Source organism: Grammomys surdaster, unplaced genomic scaffold (genome assembly GCF_004785775.1).
Source record: "Grammomys surdaster isolate TR1022 unplaced genomic scaffold, NIH_TR_1.0 125889, whole genome shotgun sequence".
NCBI lineage: Eukaryota > Metazoa > Chordata > Mammalia > Rodentia > Muridae > Grammomys > Grammomys surdaster.
The window spans coordinates 3,659,880-3,679,495 of NW_021620714.1; the positions used below are offsets into that span (position 1 = coordinate 3,659,880).

The 19,616-nt window shown below is 44.6% G+C and overlaps 1 protein-coding gene, 1 non-coding gene and 1 pseudogene across 2 annotated transcripts in view; 2 read left to right on the forward strand and 1 right to left on the reverse strand.

Annotated features, from left to right (window-relative positions):
• Positions 1-8,892, reverse strand: part of Snx4 (sorting nexin 4) — a 61,409-nt gene extending 52,517 nt beyond the window's left edge. Inside the window, exon 1 of the mRNA XM_028752283.1 lies at positions 8,732-8,892. Within this exon, the coding sequence (XP_028608116.1) occupies positions 8,732-8,872 (141 nt within the window). The 5' untranslated portion in view covers positions 8,873-8,892. The remainder of the gene's footprint in view (positions 1-8,731) is intronic.
• Positions 8,893-13,544: 4,652 nt separating this feature from the next.
• Positions 13,545-13,652, forward strand: LOC114608356. Its single transcript, XR_003709352.1, has one exon. It is a non-coding gene; the product is annotated as a U6 spliceosomal RNA (small nuclear RNA).
• Positions 13,653-18,941: 5,289 nt separating this feature from the next.
• On the forward strand, positions 18,942-19,072 carry LOC114608353 (annotated as a pseudogene).
• Positions 19,073-19,616: the final 544 nt, after the last annotated feature.

The following is a 19,616-nucleotide window of genomic DNA, read 5'->3' on the forward strand; positions in this document are numbered from 1 at the left end:
ATCTGACGCCCTCTTCTGGAATACACACAGTGACAGTATGTGTATCTGAGTGTATATACTGTATCAGAGCATCCATGATTGAGCACATGCCAGTAGAGGACATGAGATCCCCCGGAACTGATAATACAGGTGGTTATGAGCAGCCATGTATGTGCTGGGCTCCAAACCCAGGTCCACTGCAAGAGCAATAACTGCTTTTAACTACACTAAGCCATTCTTTAGCACCCCTTATTGTTATTTTTTTATTAATAAAAATATTGAGAGGGCATTCCTTTCTAATTTTTTTTTATTTAGAGAGTTATGTGTGTTTAAGAGAGACAAGACAATGACATACAAAGACAGAGAGGCAAAGCAAGAGTGAACCAGGTGTGCTATGAACGTGAGAAGACAACTTTTCAAGAGTCACTTCTTGCTGGGCGGTGGTGGCGCACTCCTTTAATCCCAGCACTTGGGAGGCAGAGACAGGCAGATTTCTGAGTTCGAGGCCAGCCTGGTCTACAGAGTGAGTTCCAGGACAGCCAAGGCTACACAGAGAAATACTGTCTCGAAAAACAAAACAAAACAAAACAAAAAAAAGTCACTTCTCTTCTTCACTTCATTTTCGAGGCAGGAGCTCTCTTCCTAATTCTGCCACTGTGCTGCAGCAAATGTGAGCTTCTGGCTGATTCTCCTCCATGTCCCGTCTCACCACAGAAAAGCTGGGACTGGGATTACAGATCCACATTAATGAGGAAGTCATGGCAAGAACTGAACAAGAGGCCATGGAAGACCCCTGGCTTTCTCAACTTGCTTTTTTTTTTTTTTTTTTTTTTTTTTTTGGTTTTTCGAGACAGGGCTTCTCTGTGTAGTCCTGGCTGTCCTGGAAATCACTCTGTAGACCAGGCTGGACTCGAACTCAGAAATCTGCCTGCCTCTGCCTCCCAAGTGCTGGGATTAAAGGCATGCGCCACCACTGCCTGGCATCAACTTGCTTTTTTAATACAACCCACAGCTGCCTGTTCAGTAGTGGCACAACCAAGCTTGGGCTAGGCCCTTCTCTGTCAGTTAGCAATCCTGAAAATACCTCACAACATGCCAACAGGCCAATCTAATTGAGGCAATCCTTCAACTGAGAATCCCTCTTCCGAAGTGACTCTAGTTTGTCAGGATGACAAAAACTAACCAGCATACAAGGCCTTCCCTGTTACTTCCTGACTTCAAAAAAACCAGACTATGGATGACAGGATCAAGAATACAGAATGAAGCTGGGCAGTGGTGGAGCACACTTTTAATCCCAGCACTCGGGAGGCAGAAGCAGGTAGATCTCGGTGAGTTGGAAGCCAGCCTGGTCTACAGAGTAAGTTCTAGGACAGCCAGGGATACATAGAGAAACCCTGTCTCGAAAAAAACCAAAAAAAAAAAAAAAAAAAAAGAAAAGAAAAGAAAAAAGAATACAGAATGAAGCATATACATCACAGCTTTCCAGCAACTTCTGTTGTTGCTCTTGTATGTTTTGTTTTGAAACAAGGTCTCTCTATGTAGCCCTGACTGTCCTAGAACTATGTAAACCAAATTGGCCTTAAACTCACAACAGAGATATGCCTGCCTCTGCCTCCCAGTGCTGGAATTAAAAGTGTTGTATGACCACAATTAGTTCCAATTTTGCAACAAGTCTTTGCCTTTCTCAAGAAAAGTGATGTTTAGCTGGGCAGTGGTGGAGCACACTTTTAATCCCAGCACTTGGGAGGCAGAGACAGGCAGATTTCTGAGTTCGAGGCCAGCCTGGTCTACAGAGTGAGTTCCAGGACAACCAGGGCTACGCAGAGAAATCCTGTCTCAAAAAACCAAAAAAAAAAAAAAAGAAAGAAAAAGAAAAAGTGATGTTTACCTGATCTTTGAGAACTGTCAACTGAAGTCAATGTCCTAGTTCCATGCACACACATACCATGTATTGTATGTAGCATATATGTATATACACACATACATATGTGTGTACACACACACACAAAATTATTGTTGACTGGGTGTGCGATAGGTGAAGTGTAGCATTGAGATGTTTTCACTGTGTTGTTTAAAAATAAAGAATTATGGACTAAGCATGGTGGTATGGGATTATAATGACAGGAAGAGTCTGTGGTAGGTGAACAATGAAGTTCAAGGCTAGCCTGGACTATACTGTACAATCTCAAAAACACCCACATACGAAGAATTGTATTGCCTGGCATATACCAAGAGCTCACTATTACTTATTACTCAATACTTGTAGGTCTAGGTTTTTCTGATAAAAACTCATGCATGCTTACCACATAAGCATTTGAAAGTATGAGAAAAGTAACCTACCATATCCCAAAGCTAATCACTATGCTTTTATTAATCAGTATGTATCCTTATATTCTCCTTTCTAGGAGAGATACCTCTGTGACTAAAGTAGGTTCCTTGGGGCTATGACTACACTGATCAGAAATGACCGTGTTAATTAACCTTTGCACTACAGTTCGGAAACTCCTAAGAGAATCAACTTACAGAAAGATTGATTTCGGAAGTTCTAGTTCATCAAAACTGACTGAACTGGCTTTGGTCCCAAAGCAAGGAAATCCATTGTAGAAGGGAAGCTGTAGATCAATACTACCATTTATCTCAGGGCTAGGAAGGGAAAAAGACTGGGAGAGACGTCTCATTGAGGTCCTATAATCATTTCAAGGGCTCACACACACACACAACTTGCCACCTCTAATTGAAATCTCCACAACATTCCAACAGGACCTTAGACCAAGCCTGCAACAACAGGACTTTTGAAGTTCTTACCCAAGCCACTGCAGTCGTTCTGGGCTTTTTAAAAGATGATATGTTTGGGTATAAAGAATAATGGAAGTTATAGTTAACTGGCTTAGTTCCAATTGTTACTACAAGCTATCAGAGGTCAGCAGGCACATAAACAATGTAAGCTTATTGCTTAGTCTCAGATTCTGGGAAGTACAAAGGATCAAGGTACTACGAGACTTGGTATTTGGTGAGATCGTGCTGCCTGGTTCATGGACAGCCCTATTTCACTGTATTCTTTATCACAGCAGAAGAAAAGGCATCTCTAAAAGCCAGCTGAATACTAGTACCCCTATCTTGAGCTTCCTGTCTGCCAACCTGTGAGAAGCAGCCCCCACCATAAGCTTCTGCTGCTCTCAAGTCCTGTCCGCCACACAGGGTCAAGCAACCATCGGCTGAACCCTCTACAACTGAGCTAAGACAAATCTTTCCCACTTTAAAAGTCAACTGAAACACGAAAATAGAAAAGTATCACTAGGATCTCTTCTATAAAGGCACTAATCCTACTCCTGAGGACTTTGAGCTTGATCTAGTCACTCCTCAAAGGCTCTATTATAAAATGCTACCACCTAGGTGATTAGGCTCCAATCTATGAATTTGGAAAAGATACATCCAGCCAACAACTAAGGAATAAGGAGGTTATAACTGGGTTTGATGGCACACAACTGTAATTGCAGTACTCTGGTGGTAGAGGCAGGAGGATCAGGAATTCAATACTACCTTTGGAGACAAATTTTGAGGTAAGCCTGTGTTATATGAATACTTGTCTTTGAATTTTTTTAAAAAGGATTATGATACATTTCCCTCCTTGATACTAGTTTTTGTTCTTTTGTTTTTATTTTGAGACAAGGTCTTAATACATAGCTCTGTCAGCCTGCAAATTGCTATGTAGACTAGGCTGACCTCAAAACTACAGAGATCTGCCTGACACTGCCTCTGCCTCTTGGGTACTGGGCTTAGAGGCATACACCACCAAGCTCAACCAGATACAAGTGTTGTAAAGACTGGAGTGTAGTAGTACAACACTTGTCTAGAATGTACAAAGGTCCTGGTTCCAATTCCCAGAAACATACATATACTGCTGGATGCAGGGGCATATCCCTATATTCATAATGCTGGAGAGAAGAGGCATACAGAGATCTCCAGGGCTTGCTGCCAAGCCAGCCTAGCCTACCTGCTAAATTCCAGTCTAGTGATAAATCATGTCTCAAAAAACAAGGTGGTACTGGCCATGGCCCAGCTTTTAGGCCCAGCAGTTGGGAGGCAAAGGCAGAGGCAGAGGCAGGTAGATCTCTGTGAGTTCCAGGACAGCCAATCTCTGTCCCAAAACAAAATAACAAAACACAAGGTGGACAGTACCTAAGGAATGCCACCCACAATTGTCCTCTGGCATCCACAGCCATGCATATAACATATACAGCACTTGTACTCACATGCTGAATCACACATGTGTATAAATACACAATAAAAGAATTATTTCTTATATTCCACTTATTTAGAGACAGTCTTAAGCACTCTAGGATGGCTTCAAATTTACCACATAACCAAGAATGATCTGAACTTCTGATTTTCCTTTCTTTACATCCTGAACACTGGGATTGCATGCATGTACCAGTTTACTCATGCATAAGTAATTTATGCTACTTAGACAACAAACTTGGCACTTCATGCGTGCTAGGCAAGCACTTTTCCAATCAAGTTACATCCCCAGCTCCTAAAAAGTATGATTTTAAAAAATTTGCAGCTTAATCAATGTTAGTCAGCATTCTGTTACTACAACTAGTATCTGAGCCGGGGAGTCAACCTAAAAGAAAAAAGTTTATTTTGGCTCACAGCTTGGGAGTTTCAGATTACTGAGCTGGGTCTTGCTTTGTGCCAGTAGCAAAGCGGTAGATATTGGCTGGAGAGTGAGTGTACTCACATCATATGTAGTAAGAGTGGGAGAGTCGGGAGAAAGGCAGGAGGGTACTGTGGTAGCTGGATGGCATGTTTGGGGAGGTTATGGAACACTTAGGAGGTAAAGCCTTTTGGAGGAAGTCCACGCACGACTTGGTAGGTTAAGTGTTTACTGCCTCATCCTGCCTCCTGTTTTCTCCTTGCATCCCTCCTGGGTATGAAAGTTTGACCAGCCAGCCTCCTGCTTCTGCCACTAAGTCATGTCTTCCGTGCCATAACAGACTTACCTGTCTAGAACTACAAGCTTCAGAAAACCCTTGAGCTGTTTTGTCATTACAACAGAAAAGTAAGACAGCTGTCAATACTGCCTTCAAGGCACCCGCTGCAGCCACAATGACTTACCTCCCTTCATTTACACACCTCCAAACAGTGCCACAAGCTCAGAACAAACTTCTAACCAGGACCTTTTGGGAGACATTCAAAGCTATAACATTTCTCTTCCATTTTACATTACCCTCATCTGCAGATCCACTTAGATCTTCTGTTCATCAGGGAGGGAAGGTGCTAATTATGCATTAGGATGTTTAAGTACCAGCTGAGCAAACTCTCTTGGTTTCTGTCAGCACTGCCAAGCCTAGAGCACATTCCCTTTAAACCACCACTTAAGAGTTCCAAGGCAATCATGCTCAGTGAACATAGACTGTGCCAGTCTCTTAACTCACTGAAAGCTTTCAACCTGGAAAAGGAGTGTTCGTATCTCCACTCTCTCCAGTTCCCTCTCCTTTCTGCTAGTTTTCCTTCCCTTCCTTCCCTCTGACTTCTGACTATTTACTACCTTTCTTAGAGATTGGATTTCTTTGTTTCTTCCCTTTTCTAGCATATTGTTTTTGTTTTTTAGATAGGGTCTCTTTATGTAGCCCTGGCTGTCCTGGAACCAGGCTGACCTCCTCAGAGATCCACCTGCCTCTGATTCCTAAGGTGCTGAGATGAATGATATGTCACCATGCTCCCAGTCTCTAAATCATTTTAAATAAAACTGACTACAGTTTTGTTTTGTTTAAATGAATGTGCTCTTCTTTACAGGGTAAGAATACAAAAGGAAATGAGAAAAGATTTCTAGTTAGACAATGGCAAAGGACTGGAGTATCATGGAAGGAAAAACAAAAGGACATGCACATACAAACACATGTACATGAACCTGTACATACATGAACATGTACACACAAATTAACATGTTAGATTCTATACTGTAAGTTCATATTAATCAAACATGTATGTTCACAAAATAATAAAGTTTTATCATCACGGTCAAAATCAAAGTCCTTCTGATGCCTCGAACAGACACAAGGGTTGAATATAGTTCTGTAGGAAAGCATTTGCCCAGCATGTGTGAAGCTCTATGTTCCTTCCCAGAACTAAAATAGGGGTGGGGATGGGGTCATAACCACAAGTCTGGAAAACACATTAAACCCTGAAAATATTCAGTATTCATGGGACACATCTGGCACTACTGAGGGGAGTGTATACTGAATAACCACTGTGGAAACAACCTAGCACTGACTGCTACAGCTCAACATGAACTACCCTATAATCCTGAGATCCCACTGCTAAATTTAGACTAGAATCTTAGACATTTTGAAATAAGAAATATTTAAGAGGAAGTTCATGCATAACAGCTCTCTAAAACAGCAAAAAATTCATTATCCAACTCTTTATGAACATAAAAAATAAACAAACTGTGGACTACATAGAAAAGGCCAGACTACGGCCGAGCGGTGGTAGTGCACGCCTCTAATCCCAGCACTTGGAAGGCAGAGGCAGGCGGATTTCTGAGTTCGAGGCCAGCCTGGTCTACAGAGTGAGTTCCAGGACAGCCAGGACTACAGAGAAACCCTGTCTCGAAAAACTAAAAAAAAAAAAAAAAAAAAAAAAAAAAGGCCAGACTATAAAACCATAAAAATCAATGAGCTAAAACACTTTAGAGATAAATCCCAAAAGAAAGAAGACATATGGAAAATATTTCATTTATGAAACTTCAAAATTGAGTAAAACTAAAGAATGCATTATTGAGAGAGACAGTCATAAAGTAAGAGGAAAGTATGGACGCTCACATCTGTAATCCCATCACTAGATGACATTCCTGAAATGGGAAAACAATAGAAATGATGAAAAGGAAAAGACCAATAGGAGAGGGGATGAGAAGAACAGGCAAAGCACAGGATTTTTAGGACACGTAAGAGCTCATATGAGGGGGCTGGAGAGATGGCTCAGTGGTTAAGAGCACTGATTGCTCTTCCAGAGGTCCTGAGTTCAATTCCCAGCAACCACATGGTGGCTCACAACCATCTGTAATGGGATCTGATGCCCTCTTCTGGTATGTCTGATCACAGCAACTGTGTATTCACATTAATAAAATAAATAAATCAAAAAAAAAAAAAAAGAAAAAAAAAAAAGAGCTCATATGAGGTGTGGAGAGATGGCTCAGTGGTTAAAAGCACTGACTATTCTTCCTAAAATCCTGAGTTCAATTCCCAGCAACCACATGGTGGCTCACAACCATTTGTAATGGGATCTGATGCACTCTTTTGGTGTGTCTGAAGACAGCTACAGTGTACTCAAATAAAAATAATATTTAAGCGTTCATAAGACAATATGTGAACTATGGACTTTGGGTGCCAATCTGGGCTCATCGAGTATAACATAAACCCGTCTGGTAAGAAACCTTGATAAGGCCAGGCAGGCAGTGTTGGCATGGGCCTTTAATCCCAGCACTTGGGAGGCAGAGGCAGGCGGATTTATGAGTTCGAGGCCAGCCTGGTCTACAGAGTGAGTTCCAGGACAGCCAGAGCTAAGGCACAAGTCTAAATATGGGAATCGAGTACACAGGAAAAATCTCCCCATTTTCCTTTCAATTTTACGGTGAACTTAAAACTGTTCTTAAGGGGCTGGAGAGATGGCTCAGTGGTTAAGAGTACTGACTGCTCTTCCAGAGGTCCTGAGTTCAAATCCCAGCAACCACATGGTGGCTCACAACCATCTGTAATGAGATCTGATGCCCTCTTCTGGTGTGTCTGAAGACAGCTACAGTGTATTCATATATAATAAATAAATAAATCTTTAAAAAAAAAAAACTGTTCTTAAAAATTAAAGTTTTTAACTCATAAAGTACCCATAAATGGTTTAAGTAGTCAAAACCTCCAACTGCTGAGAAGTTCCTGGTTAGCTCTCTCGAAACTTAGTCCTCTCTAGAGATGCATCAATCATAAAAATGTAGAGGTTACCTTAGCACGAATACCTATTGGAGGTGAGGGGGGAGAGGAAGCAGCGGGAACAGCAGCAGCAGGAAAATGGCTGGATAGGGTCTGACCAACTGAGGGTCCAGCCTCTAGGCAGGGAGTTCTAATACAGGGCGCTAATGAACTTCCTAAAAGCTTGTTCATCAGAGTCTACAAATCTGTGAAGACCCTTTGGAATGGGTGCATTCACAGATATGCAACGCGACACTCCCCACCTTAACTCAAACGGTGAAAAACACCGGTTATCACCAAGGGGCGGGGATTGCAAGAGAAGAACCGTCTGTAGGGGAAATCGTGGCACTTATCCCAAATAACGAAATTACAGCCAAATGGAGAGTTCAACAAATGTTTCTTCCTCTGATCTTCTCTTCAACGTGACGCTGAAGTCCATTTCCCGACATGGCAGTAGGCCAAGCCCCCCGTACAGCGCACACTTGCCTCTCACCCTGGGTGTATCCGTCTCCCAGCGACCCCCTCGGGCCGCCGGAAACAGCAGCGAGCCTCTTCAGAGCCAGACCCCGGGGGACGCGCCCACTGACACCGCGGGCCACGCGACCACGGACGCGCGTGACCGCGCCCACGCGGCCCTCTGGTATGCCGCGCCTGTGAATCCGTTTCCACTCAGCTCCGGGTCATCCTCCGGCCTCGGGGACCACACCCACCAGACCCAGCCAGGGCAGCCCGGTCCGGCCCGGTAGGCCCGGCCCCAGGCCCGAAGCCTCCGCGGCCCCTCTCCTCACCGTGTCGACTCCTGAGCCGTCTTCCCTGGTGCCCTCGGTCTCCTCACCGTCTGCGGCTTCCAGCACAGCGCCAGGGCCGCCCAGCGGCTCCAGGGGTTCAGGCTGCAACAGCTTCTCGGGGTCCGGAGGTGCCTGCTCCATAGCTGCAGTTTGGCAACGAGAGTTCCAGTGCGCCTGCGCCGTGCCTTGGGCCCCAGCCGCCCCGCCCTTTGCTTGCGGTAGCCCCGCCCCGCGCTCTCGGTAGTCCCGCCTTTGTCCACAGAAACTCCTCCTAGGCGGTGGAGCCAGAAAGCTAGACCACCTGCCAAAACCTGCGACCGAGGGAAGCAGGGAAAAGTTAGGGGGATCTGCAGAGGGTCAGCTACAAAACTGGAAATCTAGGAGAGCCGGTGAAGATATAAAGAAACGAAGGTCAAGTGAACTCAAAAAATAAGTGCAGAAGTCACTCAGATTGGGATCCCCTCAAGTAATTGAGTCATTCAAAAGAAAGGGAGAGCTGTCTTCTGACCATCCCCCTTACTTTGCGTACACAATTTCCGTTTCCCCACGCAAAGACCAGAGCAACATCAATTATTAACTTTTAGAGAGTTGAGTAACACACTCAGCAAAAGATAACGCTTGAGGATTTGAGAGCGGTAGGGACTGGCTGAAGTAGGCTGGGGACCCCCATCGTAAGTGTTTAAACTTCAGACGGTAAAGCGTTGGCGACCGGATTTCTACAAAAGTAATTTCCTGAACCTATCCCTTGGCAAGATTACCTGTGGTGACCTGAAGAAAAATGCTCACTGACCGTAGCCTAAATATGGGACCTTTGGATAGGTTTGGGTTCTTTTTGTCGCCCCCACCCCCCTCCTCACACATACACACATGGTTTCTCTGTATAGCCCTGGCTGTCCTGGAACTCACTCTGTAGACCAGGCTGGCCTTGAACTCAGAAATCCGCCTGTCTCTGCCTCCCAAGTGCTGGGATTAAAGGCGTGCACCACCACTGCCCGGCTTTGGATAGGTATTTTTTGTTCAAGACCTGATCTTGGACCAAAACTGATCTTTCTCCCCAAACAGCCATTTTGAGTTGTGAAACACAATTCCTTCCTCCTGGAGTTTCCTCCCTGGGTTGGTGGCAGAGTTCCATTCATGCTCAAAGCACTTTCTCTTGTTATTTTACAGTAATTTGTTTCCTAATCCAGTTTCCCCCAGCTAGACTTTGGACTTCTTTAAGGGAGGGACCACTCTCCTTATCCTTTCCCAGTTCCTTCTTCACAGAGCCTAGACTACTTATGTTTGAAGGTATTTTTATTGTTCACCAGGGCTTAGTTATACCAGGCAAATTCCCAAAAAACATATTTTAAATCAGAAGACTATTTTATGAGTCACATGAGGATAGATTTGTTCTCGTTATCTTGTGCTCTTTCCTCAGTCTCTGAGATCTCAGAAAACTAGATCCTAAAGCCAGCAGGAGGTTCGCCGTGAGCTGACAAGCGGAACGAGGAAATGACGCCTGGCTTTGTAAGGCCTCAGGGAGATCATGCTACTGTCTACTATTTTGTTTTGTTTAAAAATAAAGACTAGCCTTGTGGTAGTGGTAGCAGCACATGTTCTTCATTCCAGCACTTGGGAGGCAGAGGCAGGAGGATCTCTGAGTAGAAGCTAGCCACATAGTGATTTCCAGAACAGCCTGGTCTACATAGAGAGACCCTGTCACTAAAGAAATAAACAAATAATTAAATGAAATAATAATAATAAATAAAAACTAAAACGGAACATATTCATTGGTTCCCTCTTTGTTCATACTCCTTTGTGAGTGATGTGTGTGAAAATAAATTCAGGGATGGTTATGTAGCATTTGATACTAAGAGAAATTCCCTGTGATGTCTTACTGATGCTCCCACCAAATTATTTTCATAGTGTCTTGACGTGGGACTTTCTTTCGTTCTGCAATATAAAAGCTTTATGACTAGGTGAAGCAAAGTGATAGAGAGCCTGCCTGACATCCACATGACTGTGCTGACACCGGGCATGTACAAGGCTCTAGTTTCAATCACCAGAATGAGAAAGGGGAAGAAAGGTGGTAGAGACAGAGATGGAGAGAAAGAGCAGTCAAAGGGGTTTGGTTTGGTTGGGCTTTCATTTGGTGGAGTTTGTTTGTTTTGAAACAGGGCCTCACTATAGAGTCTAGCTGGCTTCCAGCTCACAGGGACATGCCTGACCAAAAGGCTTCTTGAAGAACTCAACAGAGCAAAAAGCATGTGTGGTGGCTCATGCCCATAGTCCCAGCACTAGGGAAGCAGAGGCAGCCTCCTGTGGTGCCTCACTTCTGAGCCCCCTCAGCTGTCCTACACTGATGATGTGAAAGCCCACGGCATGCAAGTTACTACAAGCAACTGAAGCCAGAGGTCAGTCTTTGTCTTCCATGCTTTCATCATCTAATAGAGAGTGGCTCTGAGCCCTGGTCAGACAGCAGAGCTCTGAATCAGCTGATTAACTATAGGAACCAGAGATCTCAGGCCCTAAGGGAATGCGAATGGAGGGTGGTTTTCCGTGGTGGTGTTTTCCCTCTGTGGATAAATTAAAGTATTATCACAAGACATTAGTGGTGCACGCCTTTAATCCCAGCACTCCAGAGGCAGAGGCAGGCGGATTTCTGAGTTTGGGGCCAGCCTTGTCTATAGAGTGAGGTTCAGGACAGCCAGGGCCACACAGAGAACCCTGCCTTGAACACCCCCCCCCACACACACACACACAAAAACGAAGGCATTATCTGATATAACCTCTCATTTTGCAGATGTGAAGAAAGAAACTTGGCTATAATCAATACTGAGAGCTTGTTCACAGCAGAGCTGAGACTCAGCCCTAAGTCCTACAGTATGGTAGAGGGACTGCGGGCATCCGACCCAGAGCCAGCTGATCCTCCTTGGGCAGGCATGTCCTTTTCTACAGTGTCAGGAGGCTGAGGTCTGGCTAATGAGAGGACTAAGCCCCAGGAGCTAGCTAGCTGCCTGTGACTGTAAACAGAGTCCTAGACCCAAAAGTGGGCAGGGAACTGAAAACAGTATGACCTCCAGGACAGAAGTGATAGCAGGTGCAGCAGCTTGTAGTTCCAGAGTGAAGGAAACGGGAAGTGGGAGCTCATGGGAAAAGGTGAGGGTGTTGGCTTGAGATTTGTGGGGAAGGGAAGAGATGTATGGGGCTACTGAGGACTGGCAGAAAATTGGAAAAGTCCCTTCCTTCCTTCCTTCCTTCCTTCCTTCCTTCCTTCCTTCCTTCCTTCCTTCCTTCCTTCCTTCCATCTCTTCCTCCACCCAGGGGTTCACTGCAGAACCAGGATGCCCTTAGACAATTGGACCTCCTTCCTCCACCACTGAGTGCTGGAAAAACAGGTGAGTGCCACTACCACACTGGGTAGAAACTCTCTGCCTAGAAGTCCATTCTGGATAAGTCCTGCCTTATTCAGAGAAAGGCTTCCTGTAGGGAAGGAACACTCCATCTGGAGGAGGTGATTCTGGCTGTAAGCAATGACTTTTTTTTGTTTGTTTGTTTGTTTTGTTTTTCGAGACAGAGTTTCTCTGTGTAGCCCTGGCTGTCCTGGAACTCACTCTGTAGACCAGGCTGGCCTGGAACTCAGAAATCCGCCTGCCTCTGCCTCGCAAGTGCTGGGATTAAAGGCATGCGCCACCACCGCCCGGCTGTAAGCAATGACTTTACAAACCCGAGAGTGGGTTTGGATTTCCTCCTGCTGGAAACTAGGATCCAGGAGAGGCTCATCCACTCAGCCTCTGCTCTGACACCCAATGCAGTGCTCGGTGTGGGGAGGGAAAGGAGGCAAGGACGGTGTTGCAAGTTTCTATAACCCACCACATGTACACATGTGCCCACGTATGAAATGGATGAAGAAAGAGGCTAGCGGAGCTCTGGGCACACCACACTGTTTTAAAGAGGGGGTACACGTGTGACCCCACTCAGAGCTTTTACTTGTTACTTCTGTAGGAGGTTCCCCCGAAGGCTTTACAGCAGGCAGGAAAAGACCATGGGATGAGATAAGAGTGAAACTTGGATCAGTGGTAAACCTGAGACTCTCAGAGAAAGACCAGTACCACGATTTCTGAGCCACATTTGAAGCAAGCTTTAATTAAATACTGGCAAGGATGATGGGCTCCGGTCAGGTCCATTCGGGGATTCTGCAGTGGCTTGTAAAGGCAAACACAAGGCTTCCATATGTCCCATCACATCCAATCAGAGGCAAGCGTGTATCCATATGTACTTCATGCCTGGGTACCTCTGACCTACATGTGATCAAGCATATCTGGTGTGGTCAAACAAACTTGCTTAGGGAAACAAAAACATGTGGCTTGTTACTGCCCATAAGCAGCAGGCTCCAGTATCTCAGGAAGTTTGTCTGTCCTTGGGCAAGAGGCTTATAGGTGAGACATTTTTGTTCGTGGCTCTTTCAGACACAGTAATTAAAACTTAAAACATAGCTTTGGCTTTCACGTTAGTCTGATTGTGGTAACAGTGCTCGACCAAGACTGTTTGGAGTCCAACCCCTATCTTTTGGGATCAAACAGATGAGACTAATCCTAAGTGCTGCTATTTTGTTTTCAGACTCCATTTTGATCATAAGGTGAAATTAAGTTCAAGTTTGAAGGTTCTAGGGCTCTTTCCAGATGGGTAGCCAACTTCCTCCTTATTCTTCTTTTGTTCCTCAAAACATAATTGTTTCTAACCAGGAAAGAACAAATGATTCTGATTGATGAAAAATGTGATGTAACTTAGCACATATGTTTGTGGATTTCGGGCTTTAAAAGTCTGTAACATGGTGCTCGCTTCGGCAGCACATATACTAAAATTGGAACAATACAGAGATTAGCATGGCCTGGAAATTCGCAAGGATGACATGCAAATTCGTGATGCGTTCCATATTAAAAAAAAAAAAAGTCTGTAACATGGAGCTGCAGAGATGGCTCAGTGGCTAAGAGAATTGACTCTTCTTCCAGAGGTTCTGACCTAAATTCCCAGCAACCACATGGTGGCTTACAATCATCTATCTATACAGGTACAGGGATCTGATGTCCTCTTCTGATGTGTCTGTAGACAGCAACAGTGTACTCACATATATAAAATAAATAAATCTTAAAAAAGAAAAGTCTATAACATTCTGGCATGAGGTCACAGTTCAGCTCCCGAGTATGTCCTGTGACCCTGATGGATCAGTACAATAAATCAGAGCACAGCCTTGATGGACCCAGTATAGTAAACTTTTGTCATCTGCTTAAGTACTCACTAAGATGAACATTTGAAGATGCAGTCAGCTCCTGAGTCTGTGCTGTTATCCCCACTGGTCAGTTTTTGCCAGTGGATATCCTTAGAAGTGGGTATGATGGTCACGAGAGAGGAAAGCTCTGTCTGTCTCTCTGTGTCTCTCTCACTTGGTCTTCTTGGTGGTTGGTTGGTTTGGGATTTTTTGTTTGTTTGTATCTTGAGACAGAGAACCAATGTAGCAGAGGATGACTCTGATCTCCTTTCTGATCTTCCTGCCTCTGCCTCACAAGCTGGCATTACATATGTTACCCATGTCTGGCTCAGCTTTGTAACTTCACTTTCCTTCTCTTTTAAATTTTAATTAAACTTTCAGAAAAATTAATGCATGCACTTGAGACAGAGGTCAAATGTACAGGATACCATCAAGAACAAAAACCATCATTTGGTTTCTAATCTGCATCTCTTGCCTATGATTTTTCCAGAAACAAAATTATCTGGTCTTAGAAATATAGCACGCTAGCCAGCCAATAGCTTTTCAGTCTGGTTATTGGGAGTTTGCAGTTCAAAGGCAACTACATACAAGGCTATTTAAACACCAAGTTCAGAGGGAGGGGCTCTAACCAGAATAAATATGGCACATTTAGCTAAACAGAGACATTTAAATTTCTAGCTCTTATGAGAATTATGCTATTTTTGCCAATAAATTTAAATAAAGTTTTAGAAAGCTAGAAAATCTCTATGGCTAGACTTTTTAGCCAGAAGCTTGCCCTCAGTCCCAGAAGGGAGTTCCAGGCAGAGATTTGTAACTTTCTACTTGCATGCTTGGCCTTTTGTAATGAGATTCATAGATACAATCACCAGTAACATGAGTGGGAGTCACCAGTAGCTGTGCTTGAAACCAGCCAAGAGGGACAAGCACTAGATTCAGAGAGTTACTTAACCAGGATCTTACCTAACACAGAGAAAACGAAACTGTACATTCTGTATGATTTCATCATGCTAAGTTCACAAAAAATAATAATCTGTGACCGAACTGAGAGTAGTTGCCTTCTGGGTAATGGGAGGCTCTGGGAAAGCTAGGCATGGCGACAGATGTCTGTAATCCCAGCACTTGGGAGACAGAGGAGATGGGGAGTTCAGGGCCAACATGGGCACGTAAGATCCTGTCTCTGTGCCTGTGCCTGGCCTGTGTCTGTGCCTGTGCCTGTGCCTGTGCCTGTGCCTGTGCCTGTCTGTCTCCCATACTCACACACACCACCACCACCACCACCAACAACAACAACAACAATAACAATAAAAATCTCTCAACAGCCAGGTGGCAGGGTTGACACACACTTATAATCTCAACATTCAGGAGGCAGAGGCAGACAAATCTCTAAGAGTGTGAGCCCAGTCTGGTCTACAGAGCAAGTTCCAGGACAGTCAGGGATTTGTTACACAGACAAACCCTATCTCTAAAAACAAAATACAAACCAAACAAACAAAAGATTGGCTAAGGAGAGTAAAACTACTCTGTTATCTATGTAAAAAATTGGAATCTGCCGGGCAGTGGTGGCGCACGCCTTTAATCCCAGCACTTGGGAGGTAGAGGCAGGCGGATTTCTGAGTTCGAGAGTTCGAGGCTAGCCTGGTCTACAGAGTGAGTTCCAGGACAGCCAGGGCTACACAGAGAAACCTTTTCTCAAAAAACCAAAAAAAAAAAAAAAAAAAGAAAGAAAGAAAAAAAGAAAATTGGAATCTACAGAAAATCTTCATGAAGTGTTTAATAGGCTGTAAGATATCAGTAAACGATAAAAAAAATTAAAATTGTACTTATTTTTAAAAATTCACTTACGTATGTATGTATGTATGTATGTATGTATGTATGTATGTATGTATCTGTGTTGTCTTGGTCAGTATTCTATTGCTGTGAAGAGATACCATGACCATGTCACCTCTTAAAAAGGGCAACATTTAATCAGGGCTTGCTTACAGTCCCAGAGGTTCAGAGTATATTATTATCATGGCAAGAAGCATGGTGTGTTGTGTCAGGATGCATTTGTGAACCTCAAAAGACCACCAAGAAGCCAGCTCTGATGTATTAGGGTCTCTTTATTACAAAGGCTGCCCTGTACTTTGTCATATATCTCAAGTAGTCAGGTAGTGAGACTTCCAGCTCTGTCCTTCTTCAGCATTGTTCAGCTAGTCTAGATCTTTCTACTTTCACGTAAACATAAGAGCAAGTTTGTCAGTTTCTAGAAAAACCTCCTAGGACCAGGACTTTGATATCGGATCAGGTTGTAACTCTCAGCGACTTCTCCAGTGATGTGCTTTGGTTTTGGCTTCTATTTTCCCCTTATCTGTAGGGTTGTAAGAGTCAATGTAGGTTGTGGATAGCCCTGGTTTTGTATTTTGATGCTAATTCCGCTTTCCTGGGAGGGGCTGCAGAGGGGGAGTGAATCAGTACACGGGTGACTTCTTGTGAACCTTCTGCCCACCTTAATCTGTAAAATAAAGGCTAGAGCCTGTGACTGGGCAGTAGAAGGGAGATGAATCAAAAGTTTAGAGGCAAGGGAGAGAGAGGAAGAAGAAGGAAAAGGAGAGGCAAACTGCCAGATGTTACCCTTGTGTCTGTAACAATTAGTCATATCAAAGTTAGATAATTTGGGTTAACAATTCTAATTGTGTGGACATCTTGTGTAGAGTATTTGCTAATACATAAATCCATTGGATAATCTTTAAACATTAAGAATCTTACTTCTACCGGGTACTAGAATTGATATATCTACTACATGGGGTGGTGGCTATTCCCCGGGCTCGGGGGTGGGGGTGGAGGTTGGGAGGTAGGTGGTGGGGGTGGGGGGTGGGGCTGGACACCACGGATCTGATGGTTGATGGTGGAGGCAACAGCCACACCAACATCTTGTGGGTCCCAGGCTGTGGTTGTTAGTGCATGAACTTAGACCGGGAACATGGTGGCCAGGAGGTAGCCGGACCAACTGCCTCTTTTCTAATACCTCCCGTAACAAATGTAAGGGTCCATGATTCCCCAAAGAATGATACCGTGGACTCTTACAACAAGTATATACATGCAAAGAGTGTTTTATTCTGCAGAAGTCCAGCATGCTGGGGTCTCCCATTACCAAGATAGAGAGACAACCAAGTGAGCTCGCAGGCCTGATTTAAAGCACGTTGGGGATTCCAGGGTAGGTGACCTCTATCTTGTTCCATCTCTAGGGACATTCCATTACCAGGGTATGGGGGCTGGAAACTGTTACTGGGGAGGTCTGGAAACTGTTGCTGATCCATTTCCCTTGCTTCAGGCCAGCAGGCTGGTCAGCTTCTGACAGCAGGGCAGTTTCTGACTAGCTTTCTGAAGCTTGGATTTTTTTTTTTTTTTCTAGTAACTGACTTTCCTGAGCTTGCCTAGACTTGCTTAGTTCTTAGGCCTAGTCTCCAGGGCTGCCAATTTGAAGCCTGTCAAGGAGTCATCCTGTCTCAGGGTATCTATGGAATTTGAAATTAGAGTCATACCATTCCATTCTGGAAAATTAAAACTATCTTCCCTTTCATTTATTTGGGATTTTCCTCCTTGCCCCCCTTTTTTTTTGGGGGGGGGGAATTGTCAGTGCAGGTTGGATTTCTAGGATTCTGCCTGTAAGTGATCATTCATTCGCTGGACTGATGCCTAGATTTGTCAGAGTATTTCCAGAGATGGCTGTGTGAAGAGAGGGGAGACCTATTCTCATGTGGCTAGCACCATCCAGTAAGATGGGGCCTGGACAGAATGAAATGTAGTAAGCAGATGTTCATTTGCACACATGCCAACTGTGATGGTTTGAATAAGAATGGCCCCCATAGCTCATATTTTGAATGCTTAGTCATCAGGAAGTGGCATTATTTAAAAAGGATTAGGAGGCATGACCTTGTTGGAGGAAGTGTGTCGCTTGCCAACCTCCATTCTCCCTGCCATGATAATGGACTAAACCTCAGAAACTGTAACCCAGCCCCAATGAAATGTCTTCTTTTACAGTAGCTGCCTAGGCCATGGTGTCCCTCCACAGCAATAAAACAGTGACCATGACAGCAACCTCATCTTCAACTGGTGCAGTTTCGTTGCTGTCAAGGCCCAAGACTCCACTGAACTTCCATTGTGGACTCACACTAGGAACAGCTTGCCCCTCTCGGGGGTATTGCTGCGTCTGTATCACTGGTCCCTCTAGCATGAGGCTTCCAGCTTCTTGACTTTGTGCACAGAGGACAGCTTGCAGGTGTCATTTCTCTCTTCCACCATGTAGGTAGGTCCCAGAGAGAAAATGGAAATTGTCAGATTATAAATCCAGACTGCCTCAAACTTGAGATGCCCCTGCTTCCTGGGATTGAAGGCCTATGCCTATACCATAGCTAAATCCATTTTTATTTTTATTTATTTATTTATTTATTGGGTTTTTTTCGAGACAGGGTTTCTCTGTGTAGTCCTGGCTGTCCTGGAACTCACTCTGTAGACTAGGCTGGCCTCGAACTCAGAAATCCACCTGCCTCTGCCTCCCAAGTGCTGGGATTAAAGGCATGCGCCATCACTGGCTGGCAACATTTTTATTTTTTTAGTGAACATGCTAGTTAGGGGTCTCTAAAGGAACAGACCCGGTAAATAAAGTGTGTCTCATACATATAAAGGAGGTTTATTAGGTTGGATTCCACAGTTCGCTCTAAGCATTCTTGTTTCTGTATATTCATAGTTAAAATAGTGACCCTTAAAAACTCATTAAATGTTGGTGCTGGTGAGATGGCTCGGGGGTTAAGAGCACTTCCTGCTCTTCCAGGGAACTAAAGTCATCCAGGGAACTAAAGTCAAGAGGCTCACAACTGCCTGTAACTCTGGTTCTAGGGATCCAACACCCTCTGCTGGCCTCCACAATGCATGTAAAGCTTCACAAACATACACAAATAAAAATAAAATAAAGAACTCATTAAATGCCCCCGGCAATGGGCAAAGAGACACCCTGGTGGTGGTGTTCTTATGTCAGTCAGGAGCAGAACAGACGGCAGTCCTTCTAGCTCGATGCCTTGTGGTGCCCATAGCTGCTCTATGCCTAGGACTCAAAAATCAAATCAAATCCAGGCAGTGCATTACAGGAGCAGGAAGACAAAGACCTGTGGACTCTCATGCCACCAACAGTCTTGCCTTAACAGGCAGGCCACAGACACCTGCTTGCAGTCATATCACACAACACAGATGAATGATGTCATCCAGGGACCTGCCATCCAAGTGGCCAGCCTGGGGCAGGAGCCACCACAGTGTGTAAGTAATGGTGGTCAGATGGGAGAGAAAGGAATGGAGCAGCTGGAGCAATATGAAGAGAGATGGAACTGGAGAGGCCAGCCTGTTGTGAGTGGCCAGCCCTGCCACCTGGGGCCATGGTGGGGTCCCAGGCCCAGATGCTACTGAGGGCCATGTCTGCGTCTGTGGCTACATAGTAGCAGGGGTTGGTGTCAACGTCCAAGGCTTATATTATCCCTATAGAACATGGAGATGTTCCTGGTAGGATGTCCAGGGACTGCAGCACTCTGGAGAGCTGGCCCCATTTTTCACCAGCTGCAGCACTCGGGAGTACACCCTGCACCTCCCCTACTGGTGGAAGCTAGGTGA